Raw genomic sequence first — 27,124 nt, 5'->3', positions numbered from 1 at the left:
CACCCAGCATGGGTATGTGTAAAAATACACCCCAAAACACATTATACTACATCTCCCGAGTACGGCGATACCACTTGATTGGCACTTTTTTGCAGCCTAACTGCGCTAAGGGGCCCAAAGTCCAATGAGTACCTTTAGGATTTCACAGGTCATTTTGAGAAATTTTGTTTCAAGACTACTCCTCACGGTTTAGGGCCCCTAAAATGCCAGGGCAGTATAGAAGTTTTTTATTTTTTTTTGTCACAAGTTAGCGGAAATTGATTTTAATTGTTTGTTTTTCACAAAGTGTCATTTTCCGCTAACTTGTGACAAAAAATAAAATCTTCTATGAACTCACCATACTCCTAACGGAATACGTTTGGGTGTCTTCTTTCTAGAATGGGGTCATTTGTGGGGTTTCTATACTGTCCTGGCATTTTAGGGGCTCTAAACCGTGAGGAGTAGTCTTGAAACAAAATTTCTCAAAATGACCTGTGAAATCCTAAAGGTACTCATTGGACTTTGGGCCCCTTAGCGCAGTTAGGCTGCAAAAAAGTGCCAATCGTGTGGTATCGCCGTACTCGGGAGATGTAGTATAATGTGTTTTGGGGTGTATTTTTACACATACCCATGCTGGGTGGGAGAAATACCTCTGTAAATGACAATTGTTTGATTTTTTTTTATTTTTTACACACAATTGTCCATTTACAGAGAGATTTCTCCCACCCAGCATGGGTATGTGTAAAAATACACCCCAAAACACATTATACTACTTCTCCTGAGTACGGCGATACCACATGTGTGACACTTTTTTGCAGCCTAGGTGCGCTAAGGGGCCCAACGTCCTAATCACAGGTCATTTTGAGGCATTTGTTTTCTAGACTACTCCTCACGGTTTAGGACCCCTAAAATGCCAGAGCAGTATAGGAACCCCACAAGTGACCCCATTTTAGAAAGAAGACACCCCAAGGTATTCCGTTAGTAGTACGGTGAGTTCATAGAAGATTTTATTTTTTGTCACAAGTTAGTGAAAAATGACACTTTGTGAAAAAAAAACAAAAATCAATTTCCGCTAACTTTTGACAAAAAATAAAATCTTCTATGAACTCGTCATACACCTAACAGAATACATTGGGTGTCTTTTTTTCTAAAATGGGGTCCGTTTCTGGGGTTCCTATACCGCCCTGGCATTTTACGGGCCCAAAACCGTGAGTAGTCTGGAAACCAAATGTCTCAAAATGACTGTTCAGGGGTATAAGCATCTGCAAATTTTGATGACAGGTGGTCTATGAGGGGGCGAATTTTGTGGAACCGGTCATATGCAGGGTGGCCTTTTAGATGACAGGTTGTATTGGGCCTGATCTGATGGATAGGAGTGCTAGGGGGGTGACAGGAGGTGATTGATGGGTGTCTCAGGGGGTGGTTAGAGGGGAAAATAGATGCAATCAATGCACTGGGGAGGTGATCGGAAGGGGTCTGAGGGGGATCTGAGGGTTTGGCCGAGTGATCAGGAGCCCACACGGGGCAAATTAGGGCCTGATCTGATGGGTAGGTGTGCTAGGGGGTGACAGGAGGTGATTGATGGGTGTCTCAAGGTGTGATTCGAGGGGGGAATAGATGCAAGCAATGCACTGGCGAGGTGATCAGGGCTGGGGCCTGAGGGCATTCTGAGGGTGTGGGCGGGTGATTGAGTGCCCTAGGGGCAGATAGGGGTCTAATCTGATAGGTAGCAGTGACAGGGGGTGATTGATGGGTAATTAGTGGGTGTTTAGGGTAGAGAACAGATATAAACACTGCCCTTGGGAGGTGATCTGACGTCGGATCTGCGGGCGAACTATTGGTGTGGGTGGGTGATCAGATTGCCCGCAAGGGGCAGGTTAGGGGCTGATTGATGAGTGGCAGTGCCAGGGGGTGATTGATGGGTGGCAGTGACAGGGGGTGATTGACAGGTGATCAGTGGATTATTACAGGGAAGAACAGATGTAACTAATGCACTGGCGAATTGATAAGGGGGGGTCTGAGAGCAATCTGAGCGTGTAGGCGGGTGATTGGGTGCCCGCAAGGGGCAGATTAGGGTCTGATCTGATGGGTAACAGTGACAGGGGGTGATTGATGGGTAATTAGTGGGTGTTTAGAGGAGAGAATAGATGTAAACACTGCGTTTGGGTGGTGATCTGATGTCGGATCTGCGGGCGATCTATTGGTGTGGGTGGGTGATCAGATTGCCCGCAAGGGGCAGGTTAGGGGCTGATTGATGGGTGGCAGTGACGGGGGGTGATTGATGGGTGGCAGTGACAGGGGGTGATTGATGGGTGATTGACAGGTGATCAGTGGGTTATTACAGGGAAGAACAGATGTAAATATTGCACTGGCGAATTGATAAGGGGGGGTATGAGGGCAATCTGAGTGTGTAGGCGGGTGATTGGGTGCCCGCAAGGGGCAGATTAGGGTCTGATCTGATGGGTAACAGTGACAGGTGGTGATAGGGGGTGATTGATGGGTGATTGATGGGTAATTAGTGGGTGTTTAGGGTAGAGAACAGATATAAACACTGCCCTTGGGAGGTGATCTGACGTCGGATCTGCGGGCGAACTATTGGTGTGGGTGGGTGATCAGATTGCCCGCAAGGGGCAGGTTAGGGGCTGATTGATGGGTGGCAGTGACAGGGGGTGATTGATGGGTGATTGACAGGTGATCAGGGGGGATAGATGCATACAGTACACAGGGGGGGGGGGGTCTGGGGAGAATCTGAGGGGTGGGGGGGTGATCAGGAGGGGCAGTGGGCAGGGGGGGAGATAAAAAAAAAATAGCGTTGACAGATAGTGACAGGGAGTGATTGATGGGTGATTGGGTGCAAACAGGGGTCTGGGGGGTGGGCAGGGGGGGTCTGAGGGGTGCTGTGGGCGATCTGGGGCGGGGGGGGGGGGGAAATCGGTGTGCTTGGTGCAGACTAGGGTGGCTGCAGCCTGCCCTGGTGGTCCCTCGGACATTGGGACCACCAGGGCAGGAGGCAGCCTGTATAATACACTTTGTAAACATTACAAAGTGTATTATACACTTTGTATGCGGCGATCGCGGGGTTAACATCCCGCCGGCGCTTCCGTATAGCCGGCGGGATGTTGCGGCGGGCGAGCGGTGACAGGCGCCGGCGGAGGATCGCGTCACGGATGACGCGATCGCTCCGCCCATGCCCTTAAATGGACCGCCTCCTCTGTGGGTGAGCCGGTCCTTAAGGGCTCCACTTCCCGGCCGCCCCTGTGCGTTAGGCGGTCGGGAAGTGGTTAAAAAGATATATTCCAAGCAAGTTAATGAAAATGGTTTCAAGGCAGTATCATAGTACCATAGTGATCACTTCAGCATTTACTTGCTTTCAATAGACTAAAGGTCCACTTTGGGGTATAGGCAATGCATAGAAATTTTACTGATCTGTTTTGTAACAGTTTTAACAGCACTGTCTTCTCAATTCAGTATATCTAAAATCCTGATGATCATAACCCTTTAACCGCTTGAGGACCCCAGGCTTACACCCCCACAGTGTGATTAAGCCTTTTTTTTTTTACAATTCAGGCCACTGAAGCTTTAACCACTTGCTACAGGGCCATACAACTTAGCACACAAATTAATCTTTGTTAACTTTGCTCCTTTTCTTGCCACCAACAGAGCTTTTTGTTGTTGGCATCTGATTGCTGCTGTGACTTTTTATTTTTTATTTTAATAAAAATGTGCTATTTTTTTTTTTAATATATATTTATTTTTAATATATTTACCTTATTCTTGCAAGGATGTTTGGTAATGCTTCAAGTGTTGTGAGGTATGTATGACAAATGGATAAGGTTGCGTACACATACAGTGGGATGCAAAAGTTTGGGCAACCTGTAAATCCAATAAACTTCATTTCACTCCTCAAATATCACTGTGTGTGTCTACTATATGATATATTTAACTGACATTTTTTATCTTAACAACTAACGATTTATACAGGAAAATCATGACGATTAACAAGGTTGCCCAGACTTTCGCATCCCACTGTATCCAGTTTTGATTGACCATTGAGTGATCAATTTTACCACTTTTATGTAATATGAGTGCTTACCTACACAATAAGTTCATAATATTCAAAACCTGTTGGCCCTCATAGTACATGGAAATTTGGCTAGTCATTGAGCAATCAAAGTTGGATGTGTGCACAACCTCTGACCCTTTGTTTATTTAAAGGGAACATTAACTGAGAGGGATATGGATGTTTCCTTCAAACAATACCAGTTGCTGATCTCTTTGGCCGCAGTAGTGGCTGAATCACACACCTGAAACAAGCATACGGCAAATCCAGTCTGACTTCAGTCAGGGCACCTGATTTGCATGCTTGTTCATGTGGCTGTGGCTAAAAGTATTAGAGACAAAACCAAATACAGCAGCAGTTCCAAGTTTCCAACACAGAACAATGTCAATTTATGCAGGCTTTTTTCAGATTATGCCTTCAGCACAACAATTAAATTCCCAGCAGCTTATAGTCAAAAGGCTCACTCACCAGCTCCACTGACTCTCACCACAAGAGGCAGTCACGCTTTGGAGGGTTGCAGCCCCCTCCCAGGCTGTACGATCAGCTCCAGCAAGTGAAACTCCTATTAGTGGGGCAATCTTCATCCACCTGGATCAGCTACACAGGAGAGGTGTCTCACTTCCCCCACTACAGAGGATGTGTTGCAGAGTGTACACTAGATTGCTGTCCCCCCACTACAAAGGATCAAAGGTTCCACAGTACCTCAAATGAAGATACAATACTCCATAGTGTGGACTCGTTATAAAAATTTTAATAAAAATGGTTAAAAACACTTACAAAACAGGCTAGGCTGAGTGCTATACATCACAGGCTAGGCTGAGTGCTATACATCACAATGGCTCCATGGAACAGGCCATGTGTATTATTTTCTAACTACAGTATGCTGAGGGGGCAGTACATATCACATGTTTGTTTGTTTTTTCATCTGAGGGTGGCATATAACTTAAATGAATAATCTTATTTTATACTTGTGTTCCAATGTGGCATTATAGTGCATCCTGCCATATAGGCTTTCTAAGCTCAATTCTTGTTCCTGAAGCAGTGTACTGTGTGACTGAAACAGAAAGCCAGAGCTTCAGCATCATGTTTAAATGTAATGTATGCATTTTTTTCAATACTTGTAGGCTACCAAACCCTGGGAGAGGAGTATGTTAATATTGTTCAGGTGGATTCATCGCAGAGGAAAGTGCCATCCATACTGCAGCGTTCCCTTCTCATCTGCTGCCACACCTTGTTACCTTACTTCCTGGATAAAGAACTCACCCGCCTGGAACAAGAGCTTCAGATAGAGATTGATGGAGTGCGAGTTCCACACAGCTTGTCCTGTGGAAGCCACCATTCTCGGTCATGGAGGTGGAAGTGGGTGCACAGGAAGATCTCTGCTCTCACAGAGCATCAAAAGAAGACTTTGGCCAAGGCTGTTTATGCCACCAAGCAGACTATTACCTTCCTGAGAAGGCTGCATCTAGCCATATTCTACATGAATGGAGTATTCTACCATATTGCCAAGCGCATCACTGGTATCACTTATGTAAGTGGTATATATTGTGTACTTTGTCATTTTTATGTTTCAAATTGTGAACATCATAGAGACTTCCAGTCTGATCTACATATATTATACTGTAGTTGGATGTGCAAAGCACAAACTATCTTCCATTATAATCAATAAGCAGCATATAAAAATGATTGTATGGCATTCCTGAGTTTTCTAAACATGGCATTCACTATGGATTGTGTAGCATTAAGAGAATGAGCATTTTTCTTGTGTAGATATAAATTTTAAATTTGACTTTATGAGTTGGGTTTGACTTTCAGCATTTGAGAGCACTGTCCCATTTGACTGTGAGGAGAGGGCCAGCGCATACCACAAAGGCTGCATCTGAAAAGACCAACAGCTCACATGTGCAGCACCTATAATAAGCTATCTGCACACTTTGTATTCAATTCAGATGCAAATCATATGCATTACTACTATTACTTACCATGCAAACGGGAAACTCAGGAATACAGGCTGGGAGCAGCTAACCTGGTAGTTACATACTAGCAAAATTATGGAAAGGGGGGAGGTTGCGCATCCCTAAAAACATGCTGCAATTGACCGGTTAATCGCTCAGGCATGCAGCACCTCTAGTAGGCTGAAAATGCATGTGTCCAAAACAAATGCTACATTTATTACACTATGGAGGAACTTTGGCTTCTACTATAGTTTGCATGCAAAGTATAATATACTGGACACTTGCGCCACGGTGAGGCAGACCTCCGGGCAAGTGGCCTAACCTAAATTAAAAACATATGTATAACCTTGGGAGCAGCTAAGCAAAAATGTGTAACTTACATTTTAATGGACAGCGAGGAGAGGGCCAGCGCATATCACAAAGGTTGCATCTGAAAAGACCAACTGCATGTTTTAGGGATGTGCAACCCCCCCCCCCCCCCCCCCCCCCTTTCCATAATTTTGCTAGTATGTAACTACCAGGTTAGCTGCTCCCAGCCTGTATTCTTCAGTTTTCCGTTTTCATGGTAAGTAATAGTAGTTATGCATATGATTTGCATCTGAATTGAATGCGAAGTGTGCAGATAGCTTATTATAGGTGCTGCACATGTGAGCTGTTGATCTTTTCAGCTGTTGATCTGATTTTGATCATTTTTCAGGTTGATTTTCTCATATAAGTGGATTGAAATCGATCAGAAAAACGATTGGAAAATCGATCACAAAGTAAATCTGGCAAGAAAACTCGTTGTGTATTCCCAGCATTAGAACCACCAGTGATTATAAAGGACAAACCATGGAAGAAGAGGCTCACAGAAGAGGGACTAAAAGCAAGAGCAGGAGTGGACATAATGTGGGAAGGGAACTGCATGGGTGGGCTTGGGGCACTGGAGTTCAGGCACAGACTAGAGTCCAATGACCGTAACGCTCTGATAAATACATGGTGGGCATAGTACTAGCAGAGCAATATTACAGGCACCCAAAAATTTACAAAGGAAAGTCTTTTCTCCTATATGAACACAGTCTATCGTGGTATGGGGTGTGCCTATATAGCACTACAATACATTTCACAGATCAGACCTGCTTCTTTGGATGAATCATTCCGACAATCCTCTCAGTAGTAGAAAGAGACACTTGTATCTTCAACTGGGCTTACTGGATTCCTTTAGTTACCTGATTAAGCAGATCTGACCCATGAAATGTGAGTGCGTGAAGTGAGCCTGAAGGTAAAAGCTTACCAGGATGTTGTGGCAAACAGAAAAGCCAAGACATGGTTAGGATAGAGATAGGAGCTGGCTGGTAACAGAAACCAGGTGGATGGGTTATGCTGGTTACAAGACAGAGTATGAAGTCTGGTAACAATTAGGGATGGTCAACCAGATGTACATTTTGAGTTGATGCAGGATAATGCATATTCTGTATGTAAATATATGCAGCTTGAAAATAGATACACCAAGGTGGAATTTTATTAACTTTCAAGCTTCACATAAAATTTGCATAATTCTGCATCAACTCTGGATTATTTGCATATTGTTGACCATCCCTAGTAACAAGGGTTTTGATGCACTGAATGCTAGTATATCTGCTATGCACTAGTGCATGGCAAGGTTACTGGTTCTTATTTGAGTAATTAGCTTTTCTTAAATAGCATAACCTGTGGTACTTGGGTAAAGCGTGCATTGCTATGGTGCATCGTGCTGAATGCCATTGGGGTTGCCATCTTACTTTCTGATAATAACCTTATCTTCTCAAAAAACCGGGAGACGTGTAGAATTGTCTGTTAACGGACCACATCTACAACCTTTATTTGCAAAAGTGTTCAAGTACACTTTAATTGTGGCATACAGCCAGTATATAATGTCATCCATTACAAGAGTCACTGCTGTGGCTTTCACTGCCCATGTATGCATAATACAGATAACGACAGTGAATTTATGGAAGCACCTGCACTGATTATCTCTCTGCTCTGCAGTTTATGCCATTGAAGTCCTAGCTTCTGTTTAGGTTGCATACATCAGTGTTGTGTACAGCAAATTAGTGGCCATTCAGGAACGTATTTATAGCAAATTGTCTGTTTCTGTATGATCATCTATTGCTCTGCTTAATGCAGCAGCCATTTTGGAAGTGATTTAGATCTTTTAGGGTAAATGTTTACTGCTACTCAAAGTATACTAATTTGGAGCACATAAAGTAAATGCATGTAAGATAATGTCTGGAAGTGTTAGAGAGTACCTGAAAATAATTAACATCTCATCTGTAGAAACATTGTAGCGGCATACATTAAGGTATTTGACCGACTGATTTGCTTTTCTGTATCTCTTCCAGCTTCGTATCCGAGGATCACTTGGGGATGACGGCATTGTGCGAAAGAGTTACAGCCTGCTTGGTGCAGTCTCCTTGGTTCATCTCATGTTGCTTCTTTGTATTCAGCTACATCATTTTCAGCAGAAACAGGAGGCCCAACAGAAGTTTAAACTACACCGAAGAATGTCCTATCAGAGGTTATTGTCTTACTTATGTAACTCCTGTTGGACCTCTATCACAAAGTCAACTATTTTGTTGTAATACTGTATTCGTAAAGGAAACCAGAGACCTGATTAATCTGTCCGGTTGGGCTCCTCTGTGACCTGTCCAGGCATGCACCGCCAACCCCCTCCCCTCCCCCATCACGCTCCTGCAGCTGGTAGCGTTCTGAGCCTGTACAGTAGCACTGCTTCTGGGCCGTGCTTCGCAGAAGTGCACGACTGGCCAGTCCTATATGGGTCAGTAGCTTCTGCTCGCGCCTCTTGCATTTGTGCTTCCACTGACTGGAGTGTGATTATGAGTGGCGTGTGCCTGAACATGTGCAGAAGACACCGGCTGGGTAACCAATCCTTATGGAGTTTACAGCGGGACCCTAGAGGTGGATAGAACTGCTGCGAGGGACCAGAGAGCCTTCTAGGGGCTAGAAGAAGCCGCAGGTAAGTAAAGCTTTCTACACTTTTGTGACTTCGGTAATCCTTTTAAGTCACATATTCTAATTTTTTTACATTTAACTGTTTTACACAAGATTATAATTGGGATCAAGTAATACATTGGAATGGTAGGCACTAAGGAAGGCTACTCGACTGTATTCGGATTATATTGTTTCTTAGATAAGAGGGAATCTACAGCATTTTTCTGTTTCTTCTGCACTTTAAGGCAGCGGTCGCACTTGAAGGAATCACACATGGTCTCCCTGCATACAGAATTGCTCCAGATGTGATGGCTAAATTGACCGGCTTGCCTTAGTGGGATTCCCTTTGCACAACTGTCAAAAATGGTGGATCAGCTTCCTCTTTCCTGGGAGACCAGTGTGCAACACCAGAGTCGCTCTGTTACCAGGCACAAGTAAAGTCCACCATGACAGAAATTTATGGATGCACCACTGTAGTTAACCCCCTTGGCATTATGATTCTTTCTGGATTTTAGGGTCTAAAAGCAGTGCAATTCATGCTGCCAGGGAGATCTGCAGCAGTTTTTTTACATTCACTCACCTCCCTGGCTCCAGCGCTGCAGTTATGCCTCTATCCTCCGGGTGGCGCTGCAACTTTAAAGTGAAATTGCCAGCTGTCATCATGGCAAGAAGTCGGCGATCTCACCAGGAGGAAGCAGAGCCCCGGAGGAGAGGAAGAAGAATGGCAGCCAACATCGGGATCCCACAGGAGGCAAGTAAAAATGCCCGCTGCGCGCATTGCTCTGCATACGGCCTCCGGCGGGATTACCGCTCTTAGCTGCGGTCTTCCGCCCCTACCCTAGCTCGGGATTACCACCAAGGAGGTTAAAGTGAACCTCCAGACAAAAAAAATCTACTCAGCAGCACTGAAAAAAGGCTTTGTGTCTCTTTTAACAGTTTCACAGCATCAGAACTTTTTTTTTTTTCCTTACCCAAGCCTCAATTTTAGCTGCACAGAAGCTAAGCTCCACCCCATCAAAGAAATCTGCCGGGCATTTTTCCGCTGATGCTGTGCAGATCATGATGGGATTTCAATGTTGTTGTTCTCGTTGCCTAGCGCATGCAGCTGGGAGGGGTGATCAGGACACGGGACAGTTGGAACTGTGTCTCATGCTCCCTGTCACATCCTTTCAACCAAAAAGATGGCTGCCCCCATGCAATCACAAACATTTGTCTGTTCTTTTAAAACAGGGTGGGCAAGAGATTATATTAGCAGTCTACTTTAACATAACTAATGTAACTTAATGACAGTATGTTTGTTTAGGCGGAAGTGCCTCTTTAAAGGTGCGCACACCTTCTGCTGGGACGTTCTGCCGACAGTAGCACGTGTGTACGCGCTATCGGCAGACTGATAAGGCTGTTTCTGAACTAACTGCTCAGCGAATAGTTCAGAAGCAGCCTTATCAGTCTGCCAAAAGCGTGTACACACGTGCTACTGTCAGCAGAACGTCCGCCCAGCGGGAGGGTCTGGCGGACTCGTCGTTTGCTGAAGTATGGCGTGTATACGTGCCTTAAGCTTTATTGATAAGAAATCACAAAATCATGGGTGATATGAGCACAGCTTCTCTGACCTTAAAACGGATCCGAGATGAAAAACTAACTATAACAAGTAACTTGTCTATATACAGGATCTTCTCAAAAAATTAGCATATTGTGATAAAGTTCATTATTTTCTGCAATGTACTGATAAACATTAGACTTTCATATATTTTAGATTCAAATACACACAACTGAAGTAGTTCAAGCCTTTTATTGTTTTAATATTGATGATTTTGGCACACAGCTCATGAAAACCCAAATTTCCTATCTCAAAAAATTAGCATATTTCATCCGACCAATAAAAGAAAGGTGTTTTTAAAACAAAAAAAGTCAACCTTCAAATAATTATGTTCAGTTATGCACTCAATACTTGGTCGGGAATCCTTTTGCAGAAATGACTGCTTCAATGCGGCGTGGCATGGAGGCAATCTGCCTGTGGCACTGCTCAGGTGTTATGGAGGCCCAGGATGCTTCGATAGCGGCCTTAAGCTCATCCAGAGTGTTGGGTCTTGCGTCTCTTAACTTTCTCTTCACAATATCCCACAGCTTCTCTATGGGGTTCAGGTCAGGAGAGTTGGCAGGCCAATTGAGCACAGTAATACCATGGTCAGTAAACCATTTACCAGTGGTTTTGGCACTGTGAGCAGGTGCCAGGTCATGCTGAAAAATGAAATCTTCATCTTCATAAAGCTTTTCAGCAGATGGAAGCATGAAACCACTTTTGAACCAGAAACAGCGGCAGAAGCGCCTGACCTGGGCTACAGAGAAGCAGCACTGGACTGTTGCTCAGTGGTCCAAAGTACTTTTTTCGGATGAAAGCAACTTTTGCATGTCATTCGGAAATCAAGGTGCCAGAGTCTGGAGGAAGACTGAGGAGAGGGAAATGCCAAAATGCCTGAAGTCCAGTGTCAAGTACCCACAGTCAGTGATGGTCTGGGGTGCCATGTCAGCTGCTGGTGTTGGTCCACTGTGTTTTATCAAGGGCAGGGTCAATGCGGCTAGCTATCAGGAGATTTTGGAGCACTTCATGCTTCCATCTGCTGAAAAGCTTTATGGAGATGAAGATTTCATTTTTCAGCATGACCTGGCACCTGCTCACAGTGCCAAAACCACTGGTAAATGGTTTACTGACCATGGTATTACTGTGCTCAATTGGCCTGCCAACTCTCCTGACCTGAACCTCATAGAGAATCTGTGGGATATTATGAAGAGAAAGTTGAGAGACGCAAGACCCAACACTCTGGATGAGCTTAAGGCCGCTATCGAAGCATCCTGGGCCTCCATAACACCTGAGCAGTGCCACAGGCTGATTGCCTCCATGCCACGCTGCATTGAAGCAGTCATTTCTGCAAAAGGATTCCCGACCAAGTATTGAGTGCATAACTGAACATAATTATTTGAAGGTTGACTTTTTTTGTTTTAAAAACACTTTTCTTTTATTGGTCGGATGAAATATGCTAATTTTTTGAGATAGGAAATTTGGGTTTTTATGAGCTGTATGCCAAAATCATCAATATTAAAACAATAAAAGGCTTGAACTACTTCAGTTGTGTGTATTTGAATCTAAAATATATGAAAGTCTAATGTTTATCAGTACATTGCAGAAAATAATGAACTTTATCACAATATGCTAATTTTTTCAGAAGATCCTGTATCTTATCTAAAGTTTAGATAGTTTACACAGCAAATCTAGCTGCAAACCGCTTTAATAGAATATGATTATTCCTCCCTGTGATACAATGACAGCAGCCATGTTGTTTGTAAACCTTACACAGAGGCAGGCTTATCTGCATCTTGAGCAAAAAGAACCCCTAATCCCTCCCTCCTCCCCTCTGCCTCTGAAATCTCTGGCTAATAATACCTTCCCCTCCTCCTGCCCAGACTGAGCTCCCATGAGCCCTTGCTACTGTCTGAAAGTGCCTTGGCTGGAAACCTGTGGGTGTGGCTTGTTTAGTTTATAGGGAATTAGAGTATTAAAACAAAAAAATATTTGGCTTGAGGAATGTCCTAAAAACAATAGGAAAGGAACACAACTATGCAATGAGTAAAAGTTCATCTCGGATCCACTACTCCAGCCTACAGCGTCGAAAATCTTAAGCATCCGAGCAATGTTCACCTCCCATTCATTCGCCAATAACTTTATCGTTACTTATCACACTTACCTGTAATTGATCAATAGCTTGTTTTTTCCGCCACTAATTAGGCTTTCTTTGGGTAGTACATTTTGCTAAGAGCCACTTTACTGTAAATGCATTTTAACAGGAAGATTAAGATAGAAATGGAAAAAAATCATTATTCCTCAGTTTTTGGCCATTATAGTTTAAAATTAATACATGCTACAGTAATTAAAACCCATGCATTTTATGTGCCCATTTGTCCCGCTTATTACACCGTTTAATTTACGTCCCTATCACAATTTATGGCGCCGATATTTTATTTAGAAATAAAGGTGCATTTTTTCAATTTGCGTCCATCACTATTTATAAGCTTATAATTTTAAAAAAATTAATAAGATACTCTCTTGACATGTATATTTAAAAAGTTCAGACCCTTAGGTAACTATGTAGTTTTTTTTTTTTTTATTGTAATTTTTTTTATTTTTTTTTAAATACAAAAATGTATTTGGGTAATTTTTAGTTTGGGAGGTAAATAGCTAATTTTAGATGTAATATAATGTATTTTTTTATTTAATTTAGGTATGTGGGTGCAGTTTACTATTTAGCCACAAGATGGCCACATTCAAAAAATTCCTAGATGCGAACGATCTCGCATCCAGGAACTATAAGAAGAAGGTGATGTTTCCTGGGGGCAGAAATACCGCGCTCTCTGATGAGAAAGCGTCGGCATTTCTGCCGGAGACTTAGATCGGTGAATGGGAATTCTATTCCCATTCACTGATCGGGGAGGCAGCGGGAGCGGGCGCGCGCCCGATCGCGCGCACCACACGGCTGTAGCAGCAGTGCCCATCTGGACGGATATATCCGTCCAGATAGGGCGAAGTGGTTAAGCTACACACGCTCAACAAAAAAAAAGTCTTTTAAATGCACAATTATCAAACAACTTTTGTTGTTGAAACAGCCAAAAAAAGTTGTTGTTGCTCACACAACTGATAAGACGCAGCGCAAATCAATCAAACAGTTGGATTGATTTGAGCTGCGTTTTATCAGTTGTTTGAACAATAGCAAAAAACTTTTTTGGGCTGTTTCAACCAGGGCTGTGGAGTCAGTACAAAAATCCACCGACTCCGACTCCTCAGTTTAGGATTCCTCCGACTCCGACTCTAATTTGCATATTACAATCTTGTTGATTGAAAGTATATAACATGAAATTCGTCTCTTAACTGCCAATGCTTAGGAATTTTAAAAGACAACTGAAGTGAGAAGGATATGGAGACTGCCATATTTATTCCCTTTAGTCATAGACTAAAACTAGTCCTTGGTAAGAGTACTTGTAAAAGGTACAGACCGGAACAAAGAACATCTATCAGGCCCTAGGCAATGTAAGTGTGGGTACATGTAAGAGTGATGTGCAGGTACTCTGCAGGGGAATAAGGAGATTCTTCCTCTATTACACATTCTTCTTGCACAATCTGAACCAGGTTTATGGGTGATAGACAACACCTCTATGTTCAATGTGCACAACATTCTCAGTGGATTCCCTGCAGCTCTGTGGAGAGTGCATATGTAGAGTACTACTGTGTAACAAAGTAAACCTGAGACAGATGAAATTAAAGTTTTATACGTATCTGGGGCTTCCTCCAGCCCCCTTCAGGCTAATCAGTCCCTCGCTGTCCTCCTCCGCCACCTGGATCTTCTGCTATGAGTCCAGGTACTTGAGCCAGTCTGGCATAGTGTGCATGCACACACTCCGCTGCCAGGAGCGTACTACACCTGTGCAGCACTATTGTGCAGGTGCAGAATGCTCCTGACTGTGGAAGCGGCATGCGGCCAAACTGCGCTGACTGGCTGAATTACCGGGACTCATAGCAGAAGATCTAGGTGGTGGAGGGGGACAGCGAGGGACTGATTAGCCTGAAGGGGGCTGAAAGAAGCCCCAGGTATGTATAAAACTTTTATTTTCTTCTCAGGTACCATTTAATTTGTAGCCACCAAACCAAATTTTAACAGCATATCAAATTATTTGATTTTGTGAGCAAAGAGTGCGTACATTTGCATAAACCAGCATCAACACAGAATTATTTCCATCTCATTGACCATCTCTATTAATGACATGGCTACACATCAGGCTTTATACTTACAGCATAGATGTTATGTAATATATATGTAAGAGATTCCTGTGTACACATCATATATACTGTACAATCAGATATGTACAGTATATCTTACTTTAAAAATACGGGGACTGCTTTACTGAAGCAGCACAAGTAACTAATTTTGATTGGTTTATTTCATTTTTGTGGACTAACCACAGCTATTACTGTATGTATAAATTATTTATGATGACTATTATCTGAGAAATAGAACATTTTATCATATTTTCTATTTTAATTACAGTTTAAATTCAGTTGGAGTCGGTGCATTTTTTCCCCGACTCCAGGCACCCAAAATTACTCCGACTCCACAGCCCTGGTTTCAACAACAAAAGTTGTTTGATAAATGTGCATTTAAAAGACTTTTTTTGTTGAGCGTGTATATGGGGCTTTACTTTTGGATGCAGATTAGATACAGATAGTACTTGCCAATGTTTAGTTGTGGACATGCAGTACAATTATAATAAAAATCTATTCTGTATATGTAGGGCTCCTTCGCATGTGAAATCTCACAAACAAACTTCTAAGTGTACGTTATGTCTGGAGCATCGGAAACACACTACAGCGACACCTTGTGGCCATCTCTTCTGCTGGGAATGCATCACTGAATGGTGTAACACGAAGGTGAGGCCTTAGCGTCTCTTGTGTCTAGTACTGGAGAACCAAGCACTGGAATATGACTGGTTGCTACAGACCATATCATTAGGTTTAAGATGAATGAAACCTAACCTGCATGAAATAGGTTTTGCTAAGCAGAGTTTTTCTAGTCTTATGATATGACTGCAACATAAAAGAATCCTAAAAGTTTGCTAAACAAAATCGGCTGTGTGTTTTGTTGTGGATGTGTGCACCTGAGTCCTAGCCATGACCATTACAAGAAGCCTGGACTTGTGTCCCAGTTTGTCATATAGTCTTGATGAAGCATTAGATTTGCATCAGAAGGGGTTGGGGGCTTATCTCAAGCTATGCCAAGAGATAGGAACTCCTGTATAATTTGCCCCCAGGAATAGTGGTCTCAAATGATCCAGAGGAAATGTAAAAATTAACAAAGGAGCTTGCACCATTGTGTGTTTTTTTTGTTTGTTTGTTTTTTATTGCTATAGTAAACAATGGCTAGTAAATAAATAAGTAGAAACTGCGCTTAGAATTAAACATGTAAACAATGGTGGAGTGCAGATAAGCAAAAAAGTCACTGACTTTGGTTGGCATAAACAAAATAAAGTTCACTGCCCTGCATGTTTGTATCAATCACAGTTCATGCAGAACAGCGTAGTCCATCTGTCTTCACAGTTAGGCACACACAGTTCAATATAGCATCCACAGGGATTCTCAGGTCAATGCCTTGAGTAAATCAAAGAGATCTAACATAGGGTTACACTGTATAACAGTAGTACCACCACCAGGTTTATAAAAAAAAAAAAAAAAAAAAAAAAAAAGTAACTGTTTATCCCAACACTTCTATCATACACAGCAGGTTACTAGTGGCGAAGAAGGCATTCTCCCTTCCCTGCCCCCCCCCCCCGCCCCCTCTCCCCCTGCCCACACACACCCTGGTGTCCTCTGCAGACAGGCTTTTTGATATAGATATCCCTGATGAGTATCCAGCCTCAGTAGCTCCAGAAAAGCACTAGGACCCAAAGGATTTAAAATAGTGAAGTATTGCTTTAATGAATAAAAGAACTACACTCACATACTGCTGTTTACAGGCTCCAATTCCGACCGCACAGGAGGCCAGGGATTTGCAGTAACGCCACCAGCCTTGTGCGTTTGTAGAACTGCCCCAGTAACGCATGAGGCTGTCCTGCTAATCCTCTGTCTCTATTACTTTTAGCTACAGATCCTAAACAACATGCAGATCAGATGTTTCTGACTAAAGTCTGACTAGATTAGCCCCATGATTGTTTCATGTGTGTGATCCAGATACTCCTGTGGTCAAAAAAATCAGCAGGATGCCAGGCAACTGTTATTGGTTAAAAGGAAGTAAATATGGCCGCCACTACAGCCCTCTCAGTTGAGGTTTCCTTCAAATCAATTTCTATTAAAAGTCTGTTTCAGTGTGGCCATACGGATAACAGCTTTGTCCTATTTGATATGACTAAAGTTATATTTTATTGTAACTCTAACAATTTCTGAGTGTTGACTTTTAGGCTGGTTTCACAGTGGGACGTTAAAGTCCCACGTTACAGCAGCCAGTAACGCAGCCTAACTCACAGCACTGTAAAATCAATGTTGCTGTTCACAGTAACACGTTGCGTTACATTGTAACGCAGCACGTTAAAAACAGTGCTGCATGCAGTATGTTATACTGGGCTAAGCAGCGTTAGACTGCTTGCACATGCTCAGTAATGTTGGAGGAGGAAGTCTCCCCTCCTCCTCCGCTGCCAGCCACATGACTAATTAATATTCACTGCACTGCAGAGACTCGTGGTGGGACTGTAGTGTTTGGATCATGAACGACTCGTTCATTTGATCCGGATCTTTTTTATGAGTCGAATCATCCGGATCATCACAATGAATGATTCGGTTCACAGTGGATGTCTGTCTGGAAGGAACATACAGAATGTACAGTGCAGGGAAAGTCCTGTCCTGCTAGTCATTTCACCCAGTCTGCTTCCCTAGTAAAATGATTCAAATGATTCAGTTCAAAGATCCGGATCTTTTCAATGATCCGATTCAAATGATCCGAATCCATAAAAAGATCCGGACTTCCTATGACTAACCTGGAGCGGTTGCTTTGAGAGCTGCATAACGCAGCTCAATCTGACGTCCAACTTCAACACCACCATCCGTTGCGTTAGGGGCACGTTATGCGACCATAACGTCCCCTAAAACGCAACGTCTTTGTGTGTAAGTAGCCTTATAGTCCTCCATGAGTATTGCACTGTAGTAGAACCTGATTGGTTCACTGTTCTGGCGCTACCCACCTTATTTATGGTGTACAGGAAATTGTGTGCAAGGTGTAACTGATTAATCCTACATATGTTGGTGTTATCCGATGACTTAATTCCTTTTGTTACCTTGTTTACATAGATACATTTTGCCATTACATCTAGAAATAGTTTGTGTACTGTATAATGTTCTATAATCCTTTAATGTCTGTCTGATGTGTTTTGAAATCAAAAGATTGCCATCTGCTTTCCTTGTTTACAGCATTTGAGAATAATTACGATCTGTATGTTTTCATCACCATAAAATGGGTCACTGAAGAATAGAAATAGAATTAGCATCTGGTGCATACATACATTATACATTCATTTCGATATGTGTTCAATAATTTCATTCGTGTGATCATATCAGTCATATGGTATGTTGCTATTTATTTTTAAATTATTCCACTAGTTCTGAATGGCTTAGGCCCTGATGTGGTATTGTATATAATATATACATCTATACATGTATATATATTTTTAATGCAGATTTACCATAAGCTATAGCAACCTGTTATCCTCCTGTTTCTTAAAGAGTAACTCCAACCTAGAATTGAACTTTATCCCAATCAGTAGCTGATACCCACTTTTACATGAGAAATATGATGCTTTTCACAAACAGACCATCAGGGGGCGCTGTATTACTGATTTTGGGCTGAAATCCCTCCCACAAGAAGCTCTGAGTACCGCGGTACTCTGGGCAAACTGCCACAATGTAACAATGTTCACAGACAGGTATTAGCTGTTTGCAGCTTTCTGTAACAGCCAAAACAGCTAGGAGCAGCTACATAACCTGCCCACAGTAAATATGTCACCATGTAATAAATGTCAGAATGTAAATCGGAGAGAGGAAAGATTTTACAATGAGCAAACACTGACTAAATCATTTATACATAATTATGGTAAAAAATGAAGCACTTTTTTTACTACATTATTTTCACTGAAATTCCTCTTTAAAATGAGTTGTGGTTTTATCCATTTATGTCTTTTATGTAGAATTCAAAATCCAATTTCCCTTCTTCTATGAGTCTTTTAAAAAAATATATGTTGTTTTTACCATTTACACTAGAAGAGATGAAATTGTGAGGGCCTGTTTCCGCTAGGACTGATTATGCCCGATTTCACGCACATAAATACAAATCCAGAATCTCAGCCTACTGAAATCAATAGGCTGCTTCCGAATGTGTGTGTGTGTGTGTGTGTGTGTGTGTGTGTGTGTGTGTGTGTGTGTATAACCTTTGAAGTGCTGCTTGCATGGCACAGCTGGGTCTAGTGCAGGGGTGTCAAACTCAAATACAAAGTTGGCCAAAATTGAATACTGGGACCAAGTCATGGGCCAACGTCCGTGTCTAGTGGCCACCTCTCTCCCTTATAAGGTTCCCTGGTGTCTAATGGCTTCCCCTCCCTCCTCTACACAGTTCCCTGCTCTCTAGTTGCCTTCCTTCTTTAGTAACCCGGTGTACGTCCCGTACCCCCACCCCCACGTATACAGTTTCCTTTCCCTGGTGTCTAGTGTTCTAGCCTCCCTCCACCATATGGCTTCCCTGGTTATCTAGGGCTTCACCTCCAATATAGCTTCCCTAGTGATCTAGAGTGGGCCAAACATAATACAAAGTGGGGAAACTACTTTAGGGCCAAATTTAACGGCACTGAGGGCTAGATTTGGCCGGCATGCCAGAGTTTGAGATTTGTGGTCTAGTGGAAACCCGCCCTAAATGGAAGAAACTAAGGAGCCTACATATAAAGCAATAGAGAACTACCATGGAAAATGCTGCCAACACTGTTAAATAGAATATCCCGTCTATTTATATAAAAAGAAGCAGTTTATATCCTGGGAAAGCCCATCTACACAAAAAATGTAACTTGGACAGCACGGCTAGTGCAGTGTATTGTGTCACCTGACTGTCTTACCTCTCAGATGATTTTGCATAGTGTAGTGGTTTGTGACTTTTTACCATCACTGCAGCCTGGCTGTGTGTCCTGAGCTCAGGCAGCTTTGCTGTACTGTTGCTGAGAAGTCTGAACTCTATAGACTAAAGCTGGGTACACACTTCATGTTTATAATTCTAGGGTTACAGTTTGTGGCCGAGGCGCGTCACAAGTCTGCAGGCATTCCATCACTTTGAAGGAGGGCAGAGGGATGATGTGCGGCACGCAGTGGAGGTGTGAGGAGGGAGGATAGTGGTGTAGAGCAGTGTTTGGCCAAGATAATCCAGCAGCCTGGGTCTCTCAAGAGGCATTGGGGAGGGTTGGGGGCTGCTCTATACACACTAAATTCTCGGCAGAGGCTGTCTTTAGTGGCCGCCTTGCTGAAGGGTAATCTATGGTGCATACAAATGCTTGGTAATAAACCCCTCTGGACCAAAAATATAAGTGATGTTGCATTTTTGTTTAGATGGGCTTTAAAACTTGGGCTGTAAACTTGTTTAGATGGGCTGTAATATTTTAAAACTTGAAGTTTAACATACTTCAGTTTTTTCATGTTCTAAATTTCACCCTACAAACTGACAGTTCACCATTTTCCCACTCTGATGTTTAAATCATCACGCGGCCTACCTGACCATTGATGTAGCAGGGGAATATCCACACCTTTTTATACAAAGATAGTACGGAATTCAGCACCACTGAGCAGCGGGAGAACAGTCACTGTTGTGAAGATCTATAAGGGTACACACATTGTATCCAATTACCAGTGACCTATTCACCCATCCAATGGCACAATCCATTTTTGTATGACCCCAAAATTATCCGTTTTGGGGTCATGCAGGATCCCCTTTATCAACGCATATGGATAGTTAAAGCGGAATGTAACCCAGCATTTCTACTTTGCTCTAATAGATTATTTACAGCATATTCTATACAACCAGCATTTTTTTTTTGTTTTTACTAGAACTGCATTCAAAGGGTTAACACAGGCTTTAGAAGCTTCCCTTCTAGCAGAGCTGGCGGCTTCTGAAACTTTACATAATGTTATCTAGTGTTTAATTATATCAAGTCAGGAATGTAAACAAAGCCTTCCCTCACACACCACAGGGTCTCACAAAGACAGTGAGACAAGCATAAATGCTTTCTGATTAAGTTAGAGGATGAATAAAGCAAAGTCAGCTCTCAGAGTAAAATTACTGTATTTTAGGAATGTATAATTTCTAAATGAGGAAAACCTGTTTTTATTGAATATTATGTCAGGGTTTTATATCGCTTTAAGGAAGCCATTGCCACCAAATCGATCTAAAGATAGATCCCTCTCTGATCGAATCTGATCACAGAGGGATCTATTGACTGCCCATTACTGCCCATGTCCTGGCGGAAAATTTTGCTCGATTGCGGGCGGGTCGGGAGTGTGTCCTCACAACCTGTGGAGCTGCCGTCTGCTCGCTGCCCCGTGTGCTCTCCCGACCTGCAGCAATGCATTATCTGTCCGCTGGCGTAAGTCCCCGGTCTGTGCTGACACTTTCTCCGGCTGGCCTGTCTCCACTTCCTGTCCAGTCCTGTGATGAGCAGAAGTACAAACAGTAGAGGGCGCTCTACTGGTTAAACTTCGGCTTGTCACAGAAGGAGACAGGAAGTAATGAGGAGACAGGCCAGCCGGAGAAAGTGTCAGCACGGACCGGGGACTCGCGCCAGCGGACAGATAATGCATTGCTGCAGCCGGGGGAGCACACGGGGCAGCGAGCAGGCGGCAGCTCCACAGGTTGTGTGGACACACTCCCAACCCGCCCGCAATCGAGCAAAATTTTCTGCCAGGACAGATCGGAATGGATATATTTTGGATGGAAATCGATCGATCGGTCAACATTTGCATTATCGATTTTTCACAGCAGATTCGATCAAAGTGATCGCATCTGCTGTATATCGGTGGGAAATCGACTCTGTGTATGGGTAGCTTAACACCATTTGATACCATGGCCCATATGCAATTAACTTTTTCACGAGTTATCTCTTAGGAGATCATTTTCATCTTTAACCTAACTTTTCAGCATTTTGAATAAGTACCCAAAAGTTGGCAAAAAAATACTATTAAATATATTTTGAGTATTTTCTCGCTTGCTGGTGGCTTAAAATACATTTTATGACAAGTTGAGAAAATATCACCTGGGAGAAAACTCAGGAGAAAAAGTGAATTGCATATGGGCCCATCTCTTTATCAGGGCTTACCCAGAACTTTGCACGGAAGGACAATTTCAGGCATCCCAGTGTCTCTGGATTTCTTGCAATAACATGCATATTATTTGTTTTTAATGCCAACATGTGCTTAACCATTGCAATCTTCATTTCAGGCTGAATGCCCACTATGCCGGGAGAAGTTTAATCCTCAGAAACTGGTCTACTTGCGGCACTACCGATGACTTCCTCGCTGCCACATCCGACAAAGGCGTAATGAGCGGTCTTCACCTTTCATACATATCTGGTCCACTGATTAATCACAACTACATGCCAATGTAACTTCCATGTTTACACAGTGTGCGGCCAAACATCATTACTTACAGGTTTTTGTGTCTTGTCAAATTACTAAGGAAAAGGTGAACCTAATCTGTCCAGTTCACTTTATTATAACCCCTAATTTGTGGCTTAACGATTGCAATTTTTAATAACAAGACTGATAATAAATGTTATGGAGATAGTTAGGATTAATATCAAATCAATGACATATCTGTGAAACAATGGCAGGTGATATCACACTTTCTTTCTACTAAAATCTAGCACAAGAGTGTTCCTGGAAGTATTGCAGAATGACTGACTGATTCTACAGTGCCCTCTACTGGCAGTCTGGGATTATGTTTAACCATAACGCTGGGAGGACACTTGTCTGGTCAGTTTTCGGCCATATACGTTTATTTATGTTTTTGGTGCATTTCCATTTGTTTATATAAAACAGTAAAATGACATTAGCAGATTGTTTTTACATAAAATGCATGCAAAATGCATACCTTTACATCATCATAGGAAAGCATTGCATGCAATTCACATATTGTATGTGGGAAGAAGGAATTTGGTGTGCAGTTTTTTTAAAAAGCACATACAATCGCATTGCACAATAATGCGATTGTGTGGCCCACAGGCTTACATTATATGCAATTTTTTTGCAAGCCACTGCGGCAAAACGCATGCAAATCAAATAAGCCTGCTTCCAGCCTATGTGTGGTAAAAGCCACTTTAGACTTTACCAACATCGTTCATTAGCAAGAAACAATGTAAACAAAAAATAGCATGACATTATCATTACCAGAAATACTTCTTTAGTTTTCTTAAAAAGAAAAAGGCAGTGCAGACTATAATTAAGCAATGTCCTATTGTAACTCAAACTTGACAACCTACTGTTCTGAAGGTAATGAATTTGCTGCTGGTCTTAGGAGAAGCACATGATCAGACATTATTTGAAGATTGGAGTTGGTGTTTTGTCTGTGATACTGGTTTTGATTAATGGATCCAAGTTATGTCTGTCTGTAGATTTGCAGATGTCTCCGATATCTCTCTCTTGCTGAGAGCTCTCTTGGGTTGTTCTTATTTGGAAGGGCTAAATCGGAGGCCCTCTGGCTCCCCCCATTGGGAAGTGACTGATTTCAAAGCGGGCTGATTTTATTAAACCTCCAACAGGGAGGAATATCAGTATGGTCTTGTTAATTTCTACACTAGTGTGACGTGAAATGCTAAAGAAAAAAGTTTAGCTGCCAGCATCTTAAGCACATGGTGCCAGTCGAAATCGCCAAACCTGATTGCGAACTGTGGCAGTGTTGCCAAGAGGTGTGCCTTATTGCTCAGCAGAAGTGATGGTGTTAGGGTTAAGGAGTCTGCTTTATTGTTATGGTTTTATAACGGAATTCAAGTACTTTTTAACCCCTTAATTCCATATGATATGGTAAAAAAAAAAAACTCTTTGGTCACTGGCAGATCTGGATAGTCATGTGTTTGGAAATACACCTAAAGGCCTATGTTCACTTTGTTGATGCCGCATCTGACGTACAGCCAGGCCCTTTGCATAAGTATACAGGGGATTAGGATATTAATGATATTTTTTTTTTTAGCAGTGGGAATGTGCTGTAAAAATGTGAGGAAGAGTCAGAACAAGGGCTAGGCTGGAGTGGAAGTTAATATATTAAACTGGTTAATTACAGAGTAATATCCCTGTGTAAAAAGACAAACAAAACAAAACTTCCCGCCATCATTGCACTGCATTGATATGCTTTGTTTTCTGTAACTCTCCCTTCCCCTCATTCATGTGACTTAAATCCACTTATATTGTCATTTAAACCTATGCTGAGCTGACATGTTTGTAAGCCAATGCACTATAGAAACCTTTCGTCCTACAAGCGATTTTATAGTTTGAAAGGAATTTTTGGATTTAAGGTTTTGCGGTTTCATTAATATATTTTAATATTTATAGACAAAATCTTTAAAGTTCACTTCAAGCCCATCTCCAACAAGAAAAAAAATTGTGCAAATAGGGTTAAAATCTTTTGGGGTTTTATTATTGTCTGCATCCCCCATTTTAGAAAATCTCCCACAGTTCCTCTCGACAGGAAATGTCTAAATTTGTCTGTTAGGAACAGTGAGAAGCAAGCTGTGTTAGAAATTCTTAAGTTTTTAATGTTGCCTTCCAACTCTGGTCTCTGTGTCGACCTGAGCTCATATTGCATTAAAGTACCATAAAACTGAGCAAAGACATTTGTCTATGGAGAGGAGAGGCTCTGGATCCTATAGAGCCTTGCCTGTCCCTCGTTGCAGCGATGTCATCCCGCGTTGTATGTGTATTCAACCATCCAGTTGAATACACCTCCGAGGACCATCTGAAAGCTTCAGGAACACCTGTGTCTTAGTGCTCCCAAAGACGCATGCACAGTACGGATCCTCCCTTTTTAAGAAGTACTCAGGGACTAGAGATGTAGCGAACCATTCTACTGCAAACAGTCCACAGCATGACGTCATGCACATGTGCAGAGTGTGCCCAGCCACAGGTGCGCGATCAAGGACGTGGGCCGCCGGGCCAGCGACTGCATACTACTGAGGGACCTTGCCGACCTGGTAGTACAGAGGCAGGCTGCCCATGGACTGTTCACAGTAGAACGGTTTGCTGCATCTTTACTTAAGGACACAAGTGCTACGGATGAATCCGCTAATTTTGGCACAACACCAATCATTTAGGCACCCCCATTGGCCGTAATAAGAATTACAGCTATAGCAGTGCTCGGTAAATAATCTGAGCGTTGGTGATAGCCGAATAGTATTTGGTGTGTGCAGGAGATTCAGCGGGAGCAGTGTGAGATGTCTTTCAGCTTCACTTGTGCCCAAATTTGCCTGAGCCTTTAGTAAATGTGTGCGCTCACAAAGCCTTCCGAGGGCTTCTGGAGGCAGAGTAACTTTGCCGGGGGACAACAAGGTAAAAACCGAAAGGGGGCAGGAAAGGCTCTCCATAGGAAAGTATGATTGAACTGCCCCGGTGGGGATCCAGACAGCAATAAATGGACAAAAAAGCTTCTGACCTTTTATCAAAAACCAATTTTTTTCCCCTTGGATTTGGACTTTTAAGAACAAGATTATGAATTTCTAATTTGTTTGTTTTTTGCAATAATTTATTTAATTGAATAATTGTTTTGCTATTAAAGATTAAATTGGATAATTCTATTACATTTGTGTGGTTTTGTCATCTGTATTAAAATGGTAGCTCTGTTCTTGGTGTATCTCCTAAGCAAACTTCAACTAAATCTTCCTTTATTAGAGCCCATCTCAGTTCTTCACACATAAATACTGTTTCACTGGCTGTGTTTTTTTTTTCCTGCATTTTACAGGTCAATTGGGATCAGCAAAGCGCAGGCAGAAGGGCTTTGTAGTGGAAATTGCGCGGTAACATTTCCATAAGCGCAATGCAATTGCGTTTTCATTGTTGCCTGAAATGCTAATGTGAAATTTGCACCATCCATTTACATGGCAGAGCGTTTAGGGAAATTTCTCACGCTCCCTAAACTCTCACAAAAATCGCTCTAGTGGGTTCCAGCCCTCAAGGTTTACCTCTCTGGACAGAAGCTTGCTTTTTTTTTTTTCCCCCAAAACTGTCAGTCAGTACTGCGTACATCTCCGAACCATAAGGTGTGTACACATGTGCAATATTTCCTGCCTGAAGGGATCAGGACTCCATGTGTTGGGTGACTGTTTGGGATTTGAGTGCTGTACAGACACAGCAATGTGTCTGTTGCAATGAAAAGAGGAGGAGATGCGACTTGTGGTACACCATAGATCAGCTTCTGATGGGGAAGATAACTAGGGGAATAATTGACTTGGCTGCCAAATATTGCTTAACTGGATTTGGACACAGCAAAGTTAGAAATCCTATGCCCTGTATGTTCTCTCTACCTGGGCATAGCATTGTCTCCTAACCCTGTCAGCCAATCACATCAATCAGTGTTGGGGAAAAGAGGCTCTTGTCCTTATGAAGCCAGAGATAAAGGTTAAAGCAAACACCTGCAGAAACGCACTGTAAAACGTGTAGTAGGATTACTTGAACCATATACCAATGCAGGTGTGTGAATATGCCCATATAATCATGTGGGACGTGAGTTCACATGGCAGCACAGTGGAGGCTCATAGATGCATTCCACAGCAGAAGAATGGAATTTACCCTGAAAGACACCCAATCTTATGTGAACCAAGGTATGTGTGGAATCTTTCATGAGGTGAATGTATTTGTTTTGCTTGTAGAAAGATTCCTAAGTTCAGGTATAATTTAAAGGGAACCTTTCATGAGTGGAACATGCAGGCAGCAATTTTTAACCTCCTAAAAGTACTACTGGAGTGCCCAAAAAAAAAGCATTAAAATTGAGTAACGTCTTTCCAGAGATGCTAAAAGCTGGTAGGCCACAAAAATGTTTAACAAAGCTTTTTGTAGTGATAAAACTACTTCCACAGGTCAGTACCAGCTCAATGCAAATGGTGTGACAAGGCTTCTCAGTCCTGAAAATACTAAAGTAGTTGCTTGGCAGAAGTGGTGGTCATGTGCTGAACAGGACTTATTAAGTACCCTGACATCATTCTTAGTGTTCTGTAGAGATGGTTAATGGGGTGCTAAGGGCTCTTTCACAAAAGCCACTGACAGCAGTACACTTAACGTGAACATGAAGCTGGGCAAAAAAAATCGAAGTTAGATACTTCATCAGAATTTAATCCTTTGGATAGTCTATCCTTCCTTAGCCCACTGATTCAGGGCTGGGAAACTCTAAGCATATCTGGCAAAGGCTTTTCTAATATGCTCTCATGGGTGTATGAGCATGCATGAGTATGGTCTATGCCTGCCCAGTACCATGCAACTCTTCTTGTACACAGAAGGGAGCGTGGCCACAAAGAATAAGAGGGTCTCAGCTAGCAGTGGTGGGGTCAAGGAGAACATGGGAAGCTG

The 27,124-nt window shown here is 42.5% G+C and overlaps 1 protein-coding gene across 2 annotated transcripts in view; it reads left to right on the top strand.

The window, feature by feature from the left end:
- PEX10 (peroxisomal biogenesis factor 10) overlaps nucleotides 1-25,362 on the top strand; it is a 33,842-nt gene extending 8,480 nt beyond the window's left edge. The window contains exons 3-6 of one of the 2 annotated variants that reach the window (XM_068240688.1): nucleotides 5,164-5,570; nucleotides 8,355-8,530; nucleotides 15,301-15,436; nucleotides 22,017-22,170. In XM_068240688.1, coding sequence (XP_068096789.1) covers nucleotides 5,164-5,570; nucleotides 8,355-8,530; nucleotides 15,301-15,436; nucleotides 22,017-22,085 — 788 coding nt within the window. In that variant the 3' untranslated portion in view covers nucleotides 22,086-22,170. Of the gene's footprint in view, nucleotides 1-5,163; nucleotides 5,571-8,354; nucleotides 8,531-15,300; nucleotides 15,437-22,016 lie in introns of both variants that reach the window. The other variant, XM_068240689.1, reaches the window with a different exon arrangement.
- The last annotated feature ends 1,762 nt before the right edge of the window (nucleotides 25,363-27,124 follow it).

This window comes from Hyperolius riggenbachi, chromosome 6 (assembly GCF_040937935.1).
Source record: "Hyperolius riggenbachi isolate aHypRig1 chromosome 6, aHypRig1.pri, whole genome shotgun sequence".
Lineage (NCBI taxonomy): Eukaryota > Metazoa > Chordata > Amphibia > Anura > Hyperoliidae > Hyperolius > Hyperolius riggenbachi.
The sequence above is the reverse complement of the archived record's forward strand: the minus strand, read 5'-3'. Positions and strand labels throughout refer to the sequence as shown.